Source organism: Alosa sapidissima, chromosome 13 (genome assembly GCF_018492685.1).
Source record: "Alosa sapidissima isolate fAloSap1 chromosome 13, fAloSap1.pri, whole genome shotgun sequence".
Taxonomy (NCBI): Eukaryota; Metazoa; Chordata; class Actinopteri; order Clupeiformes; family Clupeidae; genus Alosa; species Alosa sapidissima.
This window is the reverse complement of record NC_055969.1, coordinates 6,344,177-6,359,176: the sequence shown is the minus strand read 5'-3', so window position 1 is coordinate 6,359,176 and position 15,000 is coordinate 6,344,177. Positions and strand designations below refer to the sequence as shown.

Here is a 15,000-nt window from a genome sequence, read left to right as displayed (position 1 = left end):
ATTCATGTTTTGGGGCCCTTCCTCCCTCACACCGAGACACAGACACATGCTTACTTAAACTGTTGAAATATTATTTTAGGACCAGCTCTGGGACAGTAAATTGAATCTACCATGCAGACCATTACTAATGAAAAGTAGAACTTGCGTATGCAAACAACTTTTATCTGGAGTCTGAAACCGATATCAAGGAAGGAACTCGAGAATATTTGCACTTACTGGATAGTCTGTATTTGACTGTTGCGCGCAGAGAATGCATTGGAGGGGAAAGCAAGTATTATCGTTCCTTTTTTTGGGGTCTCTGAGACAAAAAAAGTGGATGGTAGCAGGCCGACTGGCTGCAGTTTCAAAATGAATTCTTTAATCCCCAGTGTAGCTCAGCCTCAGTCTCGCTACATTTTGGAAGGTATCTTGCCTCGTGGCCCCAAACACTTGATCATGCTCAAGTGCCGCCCTCCAGCTCTGCATGCATACGGCTAGCCCTTTAGCAGCGGATGGATGGTCGTGCTGCACTGGACGTGTTTGTCCTTGTGCATGTGTTTGTGTCGGTATGGATGCATGATTCACATGGCACATGCAGTCATGTTGGTGCAAAAAGGATGCACTGGATGGAGAGAAAAATGTAAAGCACTCGCCGTTCGATTTAGATTCTTTAACTAGAAAATGTAATTTCGAGGAAATTACCAGTGCATGAAAATATAAATATACTGTATATTAACATAAAATGCAAAACAAACTTTTATTTGGAAACAGTTGGCAGGAGTCATAGTTGATAACAACTGACAGTTGAAATGTCTAAACAGTTAAATAGTTGATTAGTTTAAATAGTTAAATTATTTAATAGTGAATTATTGTAGTGAGGACATTTATTTTGAAACAGTTGTGGGCAGAGGAAATAGGAACAGAATCTGTAGTCTTAATAGAGCCAGATTGTATGCTTAAAGCCATATATACAGAGTATATAGTTTAAAAGTTGAATTTAGATAGTGTAATGGATGTTGTACTAGGACCCATCAAAGGGCCAGTTAAACTGATTGCACCTGTATCAACTGCTTTCTGCTTACAGTAACTAGGTCAACTCTCTCTGTGTCTCTCCATTCTACAAGGATATAAGGCACATTCCATCCAACTTTCTATCCATTCATCCTCTTCAAACCATTCACTCATCCACCCATTAAACTATCCATCAACATCCATTATACAACAATTGGGTTCTATGGAACTATTTATTTGTTTCTGATTGGCCGAGAGACGTTCTATGAGTTGGAATATCCCTGGACATTTCAACTCAGACTTTGCACAGCTAATAATAAATCACTCCGCGATACAATGCGAAGATTTGACACAATGTTCTCATCCCAGCTCTCCACTATTTTAAGCAATTGGTTACTCCTTAGCAAACCATAACGAAACAGTGCTTCACCACATCTGTGGATTAAGCCACACAGTTAACTCAATGTAAGTAAGATAAACGAGGATGCTAACTGTTCTCAGCATTGCCAGCATTGTGTAGGGCCAATAATATGATTGTCACTTGGAGGAGACTTGTAGATAACCAACGTAAGCATAGTTAGCTAACCGCTGCTAACGTGCTAGCATCGTGTCAGAAAAACATATGGGGCTGTGCACAGTAGTGTAACATTTATTCACCATAAATTAATAAAGTTGAGTGGTTCTGCAATGTAGGCTATGTTTCCGTTTTTTGCAGTACCATGTCCCTTACATGACATGGCCCAGTGTCCTTGTAACATGCATGCAGCAAAGCTAGATATGAATGTGATTTCAGCCCGACTTTCAACATTTCTTTCAAGAAGACACGTAAACCACAAAGACCCGTAAAGAGGGATCTGGAATGTTGGTTACCTAGCAACCAAGACGCTGTCTATTGAAAAGGGAACTGTTTTTTGATGCGTAAGAACGATGTCTAAATTAACAATTTTAAACAATATTGGGGTGTTTTCAGATTATTTAGTTTGTGGTAGAATTGTTGTATAAAAGCAATATAGCACTCGTGATCGTGGGATTGGTCATGGATATTCCCACGGGTGTTGTCCGGCCTCGTACACCCGTGGGAATATCCATGACCAACCCCACTCTCACTCGTGCTATATTGCTTAATTAAACAATCTGCCTATCAACATCCATTCAACTTTCTGTCTATCAACATCCATTACACTATCTAAATTCAACTTTTAAACTATATACTCTGTCAACTATTTAACTGTTTAGACATTTCAACTGTGAGTTGTTATCAACTATGACTCCTGCTGTTTCCTAACTGTTTCCAAATAAAAGTTTGTTTTGCATTTTATGTTAATATACAGTATATTTATATTTTCATGCACTGGTAATTTCCTCGAAATTACATTTTCTAGTTTTTTTTATTAATATCTCAAAAAGTATAAAGTTTACAAAAGTGAAAAATACACTCCCCACGTGTCCTTTTCAAGACCTATGTTACAAAGTTTGAACGAAGTTTCTACATTAAACGGTTAAAGCTGAATTAGATGCAGAAATTTGGTGGGAAGAAGAAGAAGAAGAAGAAGAAGAAGAAGACTTCGGATAACAGAACAGGGCATTTTCATGCACTGTAATTAGTCTACAGATTCCATGGTTGAGCAATTCCAATTACTGATGGGAGGTGTAAAGGGGGTGGGGGTGGTGATGTGGGTGTGCTACCCCCACATAGGTTCTCACTGAGCAGGAGAGCTGGATGTTCATCACTCACAGGGCAAGCTGCTCAGCATAATCTCAAGGAATTGCACATTTCCTTCTCCAAAGGGCCCTCCAGCTTCTGAAGCCATGCATGTTGATATAGGCCTCAGTCTCTCAGGATTCTGAATGCAGGGAAATGTAATGAGACATATGTGGGCATGAAATATATGTGCGGATATGGATGGTTCTCTGAGCGGGAACTATCAGTGGCTCTCAAGGGGCGTGTGAAGGAACATGTGCGTCACGTGTGTGTGCATCTCTTTCACTTAATTAGCCCGGTCACGTGAGGATTTAGTTTTTTCTCGCCACAGATCATGAATTAGGCCCTTTTCCCTCTCTTTCGGTTCGTCACAGTCATGATGGGAACGTGACTGTTAGGGAGACGAGAGACTTTGTGCCAAACCGAGAGCTGCAAGCTGTCTATGCTGACAGCCCTTCGCTTGGAGAATCTTCCGCAATCTACAGCACTTACTTTTCAGTAGCGCAGCTATGTAATTTGCTCTTGTGAACACAACCAGCGGCTTTGTTAATGTTTAATGAATCTTTTACGGGATTTGACCCAATTTAATCAACTTGGTTACAGCACCAGGAAACAGTGAAGAGAATTCTTTCCAGCGTGCCTTGCTGGCCTCCCTTGATCCTTCATGCAAGGGTTTCAATAAGGGAGAGGGATCTCCTCATCAAACAGCCATGTAAACTCGATCAGGCTCTTCACCTTTCACCCAGTTCAGAGCTAGGCCTATGTTTGTCAGTATACTTTGATCCTTATGAACTGGAAATGCAACAGCAGAATGACATTTGCCAGATTTATTAAATGTTTGCACAGCGGTTTTTACCACCAGATCATATATTCTTTAAAAATAAATATGTACCGGTATGTGATTTTTCCACTCGATTGATGAGTTGCTGAAACCCTGTTTAAAACACACTATGGTGACCAGTTTTTTAAGCAGCCTTTTCATCACAACTCACTTCACATCCAAGATTTGAAGCTTCTCAACTGGCAGGGTTCAAGATGATGACTTTATCCCCAGAGTCTATAGACATGGTTTTGTGTGCAGGAAGAGCCATTCACCTACAATTTCACATCTTGATGAAACTTGCCATAATACTGAGAGACTTTGACCTACCGCTTGCCTTTTAACCAAATGCCTCACTGGCACACTTAATGCTGGTTTGGCACACTTACTGTTTTCTTGCTGTTTGTATCTAAGTCTATGTAGTAAGGCTGTATATAAACCCAACAGGAAGTGAAGATAGAATGTTCAGTGTAGGCCTACTTCCACACCATTTATTGTTACATTAGAACCCACCCAATATTTCACACAACTGAACCCAAAACACTGACAAGCTTTCTGTGTAGAAATAATGTACATTTAAATTTACATTGAAATCAGCATGAAATGGTTGCATAATGTCGGTCCATGTTCTCTAAAATATGCTAATGTTATTGGCCTCCACACTTTGTACAAGCCATTTCTGGTGATTGGGACTGAAAAGGGGTCATGAGTTCACTTTTGAGTAAGTGCAGACACAACAACAGCTGCTTTCTGAGCCAATATTTTGTATTTATGATTTATGAGTTTGTTCAATACTGCCCTGTCTTCCCATAATCTTTAAATGTCAGTGTCTTTTGACAGTATTAGAGTGTACTAAACCAAATAAAAATGAACTTTAGGACAGAGATTCAGTTGTCCACAGTTGGTACAGTACAAACAAATCCATAACTGATTGTGAAACCCATAGCTTTTACCTAGATTTTGCTCAAAAACACAGACTGTTTCTTCAGTTAGGCTACTTCCCATGTCCTATGGAGAGATGTCTAGACTGTTTTTCATTTCTGTGAAATTAACTGTAGACTGAACTACAAACACTTTTTTTAATTTTTAATTAAGGGAAACTGAATAAGGTTCCAACAAATGACACCTGAAAGGAGCATGTCTCTTAATGAGATGTCTCACTCGTCTGCCTCGTTTCATCCACAACCTGCAGTTTTCATTCTGAACAAGCTGTGATTTAATTAAATATTTTGTATTGCTCTACTCTTTTCAAATTCCTCTCTGTCAGCAGCCAAGAGTGTGTTTTACACACAAAGGTGAATGTAGCTAGACTGCTTTACCAGCACTGGGTTGTAAACCTACAACACAAATTACTACTCCCTCTGGACAAATTGTTTTACCAGGGAAGCAAGGACTTTTATACTAATCATTCTGCAGGAGCTTTTACAGAACCCTGTAATTTTAGATGTATTGGAACTGAAAGTCACACCTGGACTAATCACCTTCTCTGGGTAACACTAGATTTTTTTCATTTTCAGAAAGGGATTTTACAATTTTGAGTTGGCACTCACAATCGTTGTAGTTTAAAAAAAAAAAAAAAAAAAAACGAACATAGACTTGGCACTGCCAAAGCAGTTTATTCCGTGGGAGTGTACTACAGTATATTAAAGTTCATGAGACACTTTATAGAGGCTGAAGAGAAATGGTCCGCTGTTCATCGCTGTATCATCCTAATGTGACGGAGAGCCCACTCCATCCTTCATTACGATGATGAGCTGGAAAACCGCGCAGGGCTAATGGAAATCATCACCCCTCATCTCTCCTCTGCCTGGGCCACACAAACATGCACCGCCAAAATGTAAAGAAAAATAAAAGTTCCAAAAGTTGCCTATTGCCATGGGATGGAATTTTTCATTTGGTTTTGCATCTGTAATGTGTGGCCGAACACGGGCTAACTGTCTAGGTGTGAGGGGTGTGTGTGTGTGTGTGTGTGTGTGTGTGTGTGTGTGTGGCAGGGGGGTTGGTGTAGCTCCTGCTTACATATGCACCCCCAAGGACGTCCATTTTTCAACAAATGCTTTGCTCCCCTGGCAGCGCATTCTTCTAGAATCTCTTAAGTTCCGACGAGAACACACTAAGCAAATCAACTGGAGAGTGGCATGAATATTACATCAGTGCCTGAAGGCCTGGCCGTGACGGGCTCAAGACAGTCTGGGGAGGGTGTTACTGTGCGTCTCTGCCACTCCACCACCAGGAAATATGCATTAGACTCTTGTACACATCCATAAATGCATAAGTCCTTGGAGACGGGGGGATCTCAGTTACTGTCACAGGCAGAGATTTGCACCATGGTACAGGATTGGCTCATGCAATATGCCGGGTTGCTTGACGTGCACTGGGATGTGCCAATCACTGTTTTGAGATGCTCTCTGGGAGGCCTTGACAAAAGCTACTTATGCGATCAAACTGATGAGGTGATTCTAGCGGTTGCAAACCCTATGACGTGTGCCGTTGTGTGTGGAATCAGAGCTTATCACAAGATTTTGAGATCAGTGTCAATACTGATGGCTGAGGAGACTTTTTTTTTTTCGCTTTCTAAACTGCACAAATGATGCCCTCCATATTCTTATTCTTCTACACTCTGTCCTTTCATAGAGCCTCTAAGGCATTGAGTTCTTGTAGTCTGGACATGTACTGCTTCCATCACTGACCTTCAGACAGTGAAATCAGAGAAATGAGAAACCGCCCACTCTCCTCATAGATGGCACAAATTCATTCCTGCATCTTGTTGAGCACCGTAAAAGATATTTTCTTATTTTTATTTTCAAGCAACATACTCTGGTAAAACTAATCTCACTTACTCCAAGTAATGTGTTTCCAAAAACTGTAAGCAGGTTTTCAAGACTCTTTTTAAACTTTGCTAGTCCAAACTCAAGGGGGCTGTTGATCAAACGTGACAGTATGGCACAGTAAGCATACTCGGTGGCTCGTGACTGAAGGACTGCTGTTGTGTAAAGTTGAGGAAGGCTGTATTATTTGGCCTGTTTGTCCTGGGGGGAGCTTTAGAGTACAAACCGCAGGTCAAAGCCCCCATGCCAGCACCCTGATTGAGTTTCATGCACTTGCCAGTTGGGATCCTGACAACACACTGAGAAAGAGAGAGGGAAGGGAGAGGAAAAGAAAGAGAGAGTGAAAGAAGAGAGTGTGTGAGAGAGAGAGAGAGAGAGACTGTTAAGCACAGGAAAACGTGCCAAAAGGCTGCCAATGCCTAAGCTCTCCTCTGAGCACCTGGAAGAAATGGAATTCCTCCACAGCCCAGCAGAGAGTGGCTTTAGCGCGGCGAGACTTCAGCTGCCATTATCTGTGCAGATCCGCTCTTTCATTTCCAGCGTGCGCGGCGCCGACCGCAAGGTGCAGGCCACAGTGGCTTTGTAGTAAAATTGATTCTGCTCGTTTGATGTATCATTGTTGTCACTGCTAACCAGATCACCTCTGTGCACAGAAAACACGCCACCCCTCTGAGCCTCCATTGAAATGACTTCTCACTTCTCATTTAACTATTCTTTCTTTCTACCGCCATCTCCTTGTTTCATTCTCTCTCTCTCTTTATCTCTCTCTCTTGCTCTCTCTCTTGCTCTCTGTCTCTTCTCTCTTTATCTCTCTCTCTCTCTCTCTCTCTCCCTCCCCTTTCTCACTGTGTGTCTGCCTCAGTGTCACTGCAGTATTCATGAAGGCATGGAGAAATACAGAATACCAGTCTCTTTAGAGGAAGAGGGCTTCGGTAGCAGACCCCTTTCAGTTATAAAAGCATTATGACAGAATTTCAATTCATCCTTTTATTTCCATTTCCACTGTTACAAAGTCTTTTGTTATGGCAACAGCACATTTTATCCGTATCTCATTGTGAAGAACAATACTGACAGATTTATGCGCTATTTGGGTGTGCGCATGTGTGTGTTGGTCTGTGTGTGTTCCTGGGTCTGAGTGAAACCGTGTCTGTGTTCACCGACTGTATGTTAAAATCAGTTTTAACTGAATGACTATGAATGTGCTCAGAAAGGTAATTCTTCATGAAATTATTCTGTGTAAAATAGGCTGCCATGCATTTAGGCAAGTCAGCTCCGTCTCAGATTAGCTGAAAACCGAGTCTCTTGCGCATCATTTTGACCACTTTGCAGTCCCATAAAATGTGCAAGTTTGGGATTTATTTGAATTTGTCGTTGTAAAAATGTTCAAAATTGCTCTCTGTTTATGAGCTGATCACTGATCGCCTTGAAAACTCCATCTCTGGGTGTGCTAGAGTATTTTAGCACTTGGTGAACTTGAGCACTACAGCAAAATAGAGTAGCTGGGCAATTAGGACATGGCCTTTTGATGATCCCTCTGCTTTGATGCCAACCCTGTCAACTGAGGAGTGCTAAAGAACATCCCCCTCTACTGGCCACACCCAGAAACTGCAGCCAGGGACTCATGTCCAGCCTTGAGTGCACCTATTGGAGCACATCTTTCCCCCTTGATCATTGGAATGTGTATGGACTTGTGGCATAAGTGCACAGATACTGTGCTGTTTCAAGAGCTCTCAGCTGACTTTAAGAGTCGGTTGCATGTTAATACTTATGCAGCCCCCCCCCTCACTTTTCAGTCTCTCTACTTACTTCTTTCTCTCAAATTAGATTATGTCAAATTAGATTTAATTGAATAAATTAAATCAAAAGGGTTTTATTTCTGTAACAGTACATTACAGCTTGACTCTCCCTCTAGAAAGTTTCCCAATATCTTGCCCTCCTTTCATGTTGTATTCACTCTTAAATCTCTACCCAGATGACCATGGACTTGCATGCTATTTGATATTCTCCATTATCATTTCATCTTTACAAGTACAGGGGCTCCCACTTTCTCTGAAGGGTTCATAACCATTATGTTTTTTATTCTTAATGTGATCAATGTATTGTTATTACAAAACTGACATAAAGGCATGTTTAAGGAATCAGTTAGTAACTTTGCAACTATGCATTTACTTGATAACAAATTATACTAAACACTTCATCTTATATGGACACTTCAACTTGACACTTCAACTTCAACACATCAATATGGATATTGTAGAAACATAAAAACAGTGATAAATGAGAGTACCTCATGTAAAATATATCGTGCTAGATTCAGAGACAGGAAAATAAGGATGTTTAAGATGAAAAAGCAGGACTGCATATCTGTTTGGCTGTGAGTCAAATTTCCATATAAATAATTTTCAAATCGCAATCCATAGTGGTCAAAGTGACCCCCCTCTCTCTCCCTCTCAGACACACACACATACACTCTCTATCTCTCTCTTTCTCTCCTTCCTGTGCTCTCTATCTCTCTCTATCTCTCATAGTATGACACTAATATTCTTCAATGTTTATGCTTCACAGGAGCAAATAATGGTTAATATTGTACATTTTTCTTACCCATTTGCTGATCATCATGCTTATTGTTCAGTATCTATTTTTCCTATACAATAAGCTCATTATCGTGGCATATCATTGTAGTTACACCTTATCATAAACAGCCATGTTCAGAGGTGAATTGTTATACTACTGAAAAGATTGCCGTGTCACTAATACAGTGCAGTTTCAAAAGAGGCAAACATAAGAGCTGTTGCCATTGTAATCTGGATCTATAAGAGCTATAGGGCTATAAGAGCTGTTGCCATTGTAATCTGGATCAGTTCTAAGATGTCCTTGTGTTCCATTTAATTGCAACAATGTGGGATGACATAAGGAGGTTTGAACAGTATGACAGTAAACACAGGTCTGACATTTTGTTGTTATGGTTCAGAAAGTGAGGAGGCATCATAGCAGAGTTTGTGCCTGCAGGACAGGTATGGATTGGATAGGAAGATGAAAGAGGAGAAGAGAGGTGAATTTTGGGGGAACAATGAAAGGAACATTTCCAAAAGGAAAAAAAGAGCACAGGACCGAACTCCGCTTTCTCTTTCTCTGTCACAGCGTTTCTCAGCACCATCAAACTTCAAACCAAAAAAGAGTCCTCCGAAGAACACAGGCTTCACTGCTTACCTCTTAAAGTCCTGAAGATTTCTCTAATGTTTAATCAAAACATAAACTTCTAAAATATCTTCTTGAACACTCACTACAGACACAGACCCTGCTATTGTAGGTTGTCAGCTCTCTCTCAAGTACTTTATGAAGACGTGGAGACATGCACCGCACAGCAATGAATGACCTTAAAAAGTCTTTGTGCTTCTGCATCAGGCCGTGACAGTGTCAGATGCTGGAAAATTTGTTTTCCAACAAACTTGTGTATTGAAGTACATAGCGAAGGTTGCATTTCTAAATTGCACTGTAATGCTTTGTTTATTAGAGTGCATGAAAATGCAATCTACTGTTATCCGATTTCTTCTTATTATTCTTCTTCTAACGCTTTTTCCATGTTTAATGCGACTTCAACCGTAGAAACTTCATTCAAACTGCGTTACGTAGGTCTTACTTAGGACAGGTGTTGAATGTATTTTTCATATTTGTAACTTTTATACTTTTTAAACTATTAATTAAAAACTACTGAAAATTTCCCCATTGACTTAACATTGCCGATTATGGCATCACAATAGGGCACTTAGAATCCTATGCCAAGTGTTCCGGCCAGAGCCATATGGTTCCGGCCACCTCCAGCAACTGTCTGTCTCAGATTGCATACAATCTGGCCAGAGACGGTTGATAAAGCGTATATGTATATGTTATTATTGCTTATTCAGAGAAAAGTTTATGTTTTGACACGCCTATTTAGGAGTCCGGAACTAGTGCCATTTCGTTCCATTGGTGAATCGTCTTATGGAAATTTGCCTGCCTCGTAGGCGTTCATGACTACAACTGACAGCTGTTGACAGTTGGCCTTTGCTAATTTGGCAACCCAAATAGGAGGACGCGCTAGCCCATTATTAATACGCTATTCTAGAATTAATTGTTCAAAACATAAACGAAAATTCCAAGAGATTCCGCCCCGTAACTCATTTTTTTTTCATGGGTTTTACGGGTTTTTACGGGTTAGAGTAATGTTGTCAAATAAGCCATTACTTCAATTCATCGTGTTTCCTTACTCTCTGACAACATATGGTGATCATTTTTGGAATGGTTACAGTTTATTTTCCATTATTTCCTACATACTGGACCTTTAAGACTACAACAGATCCTGTTCAACTGTTTCCTATGCCCACAACTGTTTCAAAATAAAAGTCTCCACTACAATAATTCCCTATTAAATAATTTAACCATTTCAACTATCCAACTATTTAACTTTTCAACTATTCCAACTGTCAGTTATAATCAACTGTGCCTCTAGCCTACTATATTAAACCACCACCTACCTAGCAACCAATTTAGCAACAATTGAAATTAAGTATCTATGTCAGTTTCCATAGCAACCAAGATGATTATACTAGCAAACCACTGTAGTAACTCCTTTATTTCTGATAGTAGCCACCATGGACACCCTAGCAACAACTTGCAATGCAATGACTTCAAGTACCCTAGCAACAGCCTAGCAACCACATTCACAGTTAAAATCTAGCAACCAACTTCATTAACCTAGCAACCAGCATAGCAACCACCATAACTACTCTAGCAACAGTCAGTTGTCATCAACTTTGACTCCCGTCAACTGTTTCCTCTGCCCACAACTGTTTCAAAATAAAACTCTTCACTACAATAATTCCATTTTAAAGAATTTACCCATTTTAACTATTTAACTGTTCAGCCTTTCAAACTGTCAGTTGTCATCAACTATGACTCCTGCCAACTGTTTCCTCTGCCCACAACACAACTGTTTCAAAATAAAAGTCATCACTACAATAATTCTATATAAAAAAATGTAACCATTTTCACTATCCAACTATTTAACTGTTCAGCCATTTTAACTGTCAGTCGTCATCAACTACAACTCTCGCCAACTGTTTCCTCTGTCCTCAACTTCAACTTCAAAATAAGTCCTCAATACAATAATTCACTATAAAATAATTTAACTATTTAATAAACTACTCAACTATTTAACTGTTCGGCCATTCCAACTGTCAGCTGTCATCAATTATGACTCCCCGCCAGCTTTTTTCTCTATCTGACCTTCATCTTTTTACTTAGATTATATTTTAGACAATATTCAACAATATTTCATTCAGCAGCCATTTTTGCATTTTCATGCACTCGTAATTCTCTGGAATTACGTTCTCTAGTTTTTTGTTTTGTTTTATTGAGTTGAGTTAATAGAGTGAGTTAATATATTACCGGTTCAGTGTTTTGTGTTTCTTTTAAACTAAGAGGTATAGAAAGAGAAACACACACACACACAAACACTCTCTCACACACACACAAACACTCACACACACACACACACTCACACTCACACACACACACACACACACACACACACAACCACACACACACAACCACACATAATGGTGTGTTCAAAACAAAGGTTCAGCAAATCGAATGAGCTTTGTATTATTCATTGTTTTTTTCTGCTCTGTTTGCATCACAATCAGCACAGAAAATGTTATGCTCCTGCCTGGAAATCTTGTCCAAGGAGCACCAGACCCAAAGTAAATTGCTTTTTCTTTTTCTCCTTCTCTCCCCCTCCTCCTCTTCCTCTCTCCTCTCTACTCTGTTGCCACTCTCTGGAATGTGTGTGTCACTGGAGTGGAATAATGAGACCAAACCCTCTACGTACTCCACCCAAGCAACGGGTTGGCTGGACCACTGCTCCTCTGGCTCGCTCTCTGCTCTGGCACTGTCCAACTGGCTCAGGCAGTTGAACAGAAAGCACGGCATGCAGACATTTAACCGGCCAACGCACCTTTGAGATTCACTGGCACGGTCCAAGTGACTGAATCTTGATATAGTGTATTTTATACAACAGCTCCAGCTGAATTGTTTAATTTGGCAAGAAGATCTCTGCGAGTCTAGTAGAACAATCTGCTTATTGCTAGCATCCCTCTGACTCACAGAGCTTGGGTAAACGTTTGTGTTTGGTTTGACAGTCTCAATAAAACTATTTTTGATAGAGGAGTAGAAGAACAGACTAAATGAAACACCATACATCATTTTCAAATATCATCCAATTAGTCTGTATGTATATGCGTTGTTAATGCATTTCTTTGGTGTTTGTATTGGGAGACTCTTGGAGAATTGTGCCCATCTGTTCTCTACTCCAACACAATAAGGGGCTGAGGTAAACGGTTGTAATAGTTTCTGGCTGTGAGGCCAAGAAAAAGCTTGGATCATAATCTGCCACCAAGCCGAATCCCACAGGACCCAGGCGACGTGATGATGGGGCACAAAGCAGCATGGCTCTATGATGGAGAGGCATTCCATCAGAGCTTTCAAATGTAGCCACAGTACATTTTTCCAAAAATGAAGCTTTTAGCCTCTGGTGGCAGACCTTTTCAAAACATGGAATGTAACTCTACTTGAACCAAGGTGAAGCACCTCAGGGTTTGTTCAACTCTGAATGACAATAATGTCACCACATTGAAAGGCTTCCTTTTACCAGCCGTGTTGGACAAGAAAGCACAGAACTCTTTTGTCCCCCACACAATCTCATATTATATTCTTAACTCCTCAATCTCATCCACTGACCCTCTCTATGTTCTGTATAGGATGGAGGCAGCTTTCCAGAGGATTCTGCAGGTGGACCTGGAGGTCAACGGCCTGCTGGATCCACTGAGCAGCCGCACCGTCACCTGGCAGGTGGAGTACCCGCTCTCCCGCACTCTCTCCGACGAGATCCAGACTCTGATTCGCCTGGCACCGCAGGACCTGGGTGGCATCGTGCCCCTGGCCATGGTAAGGAGAACCTCTCATCCCGCTCTCAGTTTGACCAGGTTACAATAGGGGCCTGTCTTTCACTGACTCATATAAGTAAATGGAGAGAGGATAAAAGGGTAATGTCTCCATTATCTGGTACATAGCACAAAGGCATCAGCTGTCAGGGAAAGTAGGAGGTAATGATGAAATATAGCAAGAGGTTCAAAAAGGTGAATGGCCGCTCTGAAACAGAATGTATGAGGGTTTGGTTTGTCAGGTTTGTTAGACTTTTTTTGAGGAATGGTTCTTTTTCATTGGTTGAATGGTTCTTTTTTCATTTTATCCTGCATTGCACCAGATGGAATTAATCAAGTGCAGAAGTCTAGTTTGAGGCAACCATTTTTCTTTTTCGGGACATATATTTGGCATTGTTTGACCATCTATATTTATCGCAGAGACTTCATTTCATCAGTCTGATTCAATTTTCATCTCACCATTTGTGAGGTTTATTGAAGTGATTTGATCAAGAGTTCAATTGCATGTTCCAGAGCAGTAAGCACCGCACTTTCTCGTACATTCATAAAATGCTTGGCAGTCTAATTCACCATTACAAGACAAAAATATCAGCTGTTGGTAGTGATCATGGAACTCCATCGTGGGCTCTGAGCTGCTTCATGGCGTTCAGATTTTGTGTTGTTTTAGCATTACTGTAACGGCCTTAAGACGGACCATTTATTTGACAAGTCAGTGAGTACTGGCTGGCAGCATGTGTTTTTGCTCTTACATGTTTGATGTTTGTTTTAGAAATATAACACTAAGGTCTAGATAAAGTCAAAACATTATTTTTTTATTAAAAAAAAAAAAAAAAACATCAAAAGGAAATGGTATGTAACACACCATGCACAACAGGAAAGTTAAGTGAAAGTGCTGTTCAGTGTCACTCTACAGAACTGTAAGGTTAACTAAAAGTTAGTTAACTAAACAGTTAAAGTTAATAGGTAATTATGTCCTTGAATATGTCTAAATATGGATTGGCTACTGACATTTCTTTAATTTCATCTTAATTCATGTAAACATCTAAAACTGATAAAGTGACAGTGAAAAGCACATGCTCTTATTTCCCTGTGCATGAACTTGCACAGACTCCATACTTACAAAAGCAGTCAGACTGTTAGGGATGTTAGCTACTATTCCATTCAAAGAGAATCAGAGGCCTCTTCTACCCACTTGCAGTCTCAGTCTGACTGGGATAGCTCATCCTGCTAGAGGAAGTTACACCAGGAAGCTGCATTTCAAACAGCCTATCAGTTGGATTGTTAACAGAATATGTGCTTTCCTTGGGAATCGGGCCCATGACTGTGTCAGAACTAGCAATTTGCTCTCTCTTGGTTGAGCTACAGAAGCTTACTGAACACAGATCAATGCATTTGGATAAGAAATGTCTTTAATCTCGTGAGCTGTTGCACCAACCCTTTGAAATAGATATGTTTATCGTTCTCCCTAATTATCCGTTCTTCTTGGTCTCTAATGTTTGGCATAAGGTGTCTGTCGTTTTAGCATGTACTTTGTTCTCACTCCACCATTAAACATACACGTTATTGATTTTTCCTGCATTCGGCGCACTTTGATGCCTTGTTTATTTCACTCTGAAAGGCAAAATGATTCTTTCATGAAGACTGCCCCATGTTTTGCTTCCTCTATGTCTTTGTCTTACT

General features: G+C 40.4%; 1 protein-coding gene across 2 annotated transcripts in view; it reads left to right on the top strand.

Moving 5' to 3' along the window:
• The window catches only part of si:dkey-112m2.1 (transmembrane protein 132D), a 156,280-nt gene that overhangs the window by 104,335 nt on the left and 36,945 nt on the right, over nt 1–15,000 (top strand). For both annotated transcript variants that reach the window (XM_042059216.1, XM_042059215.1), the window contains one exon: nt 13,138–13,324. In XM_042059216.1, coding sequence (XP_041915150.1) covers nt 13,138–13,324 — 187 coding nt within the window. The remainder of the gene's footprint in view (nt 1–13,137; nt 13,325–15,000) is intronic.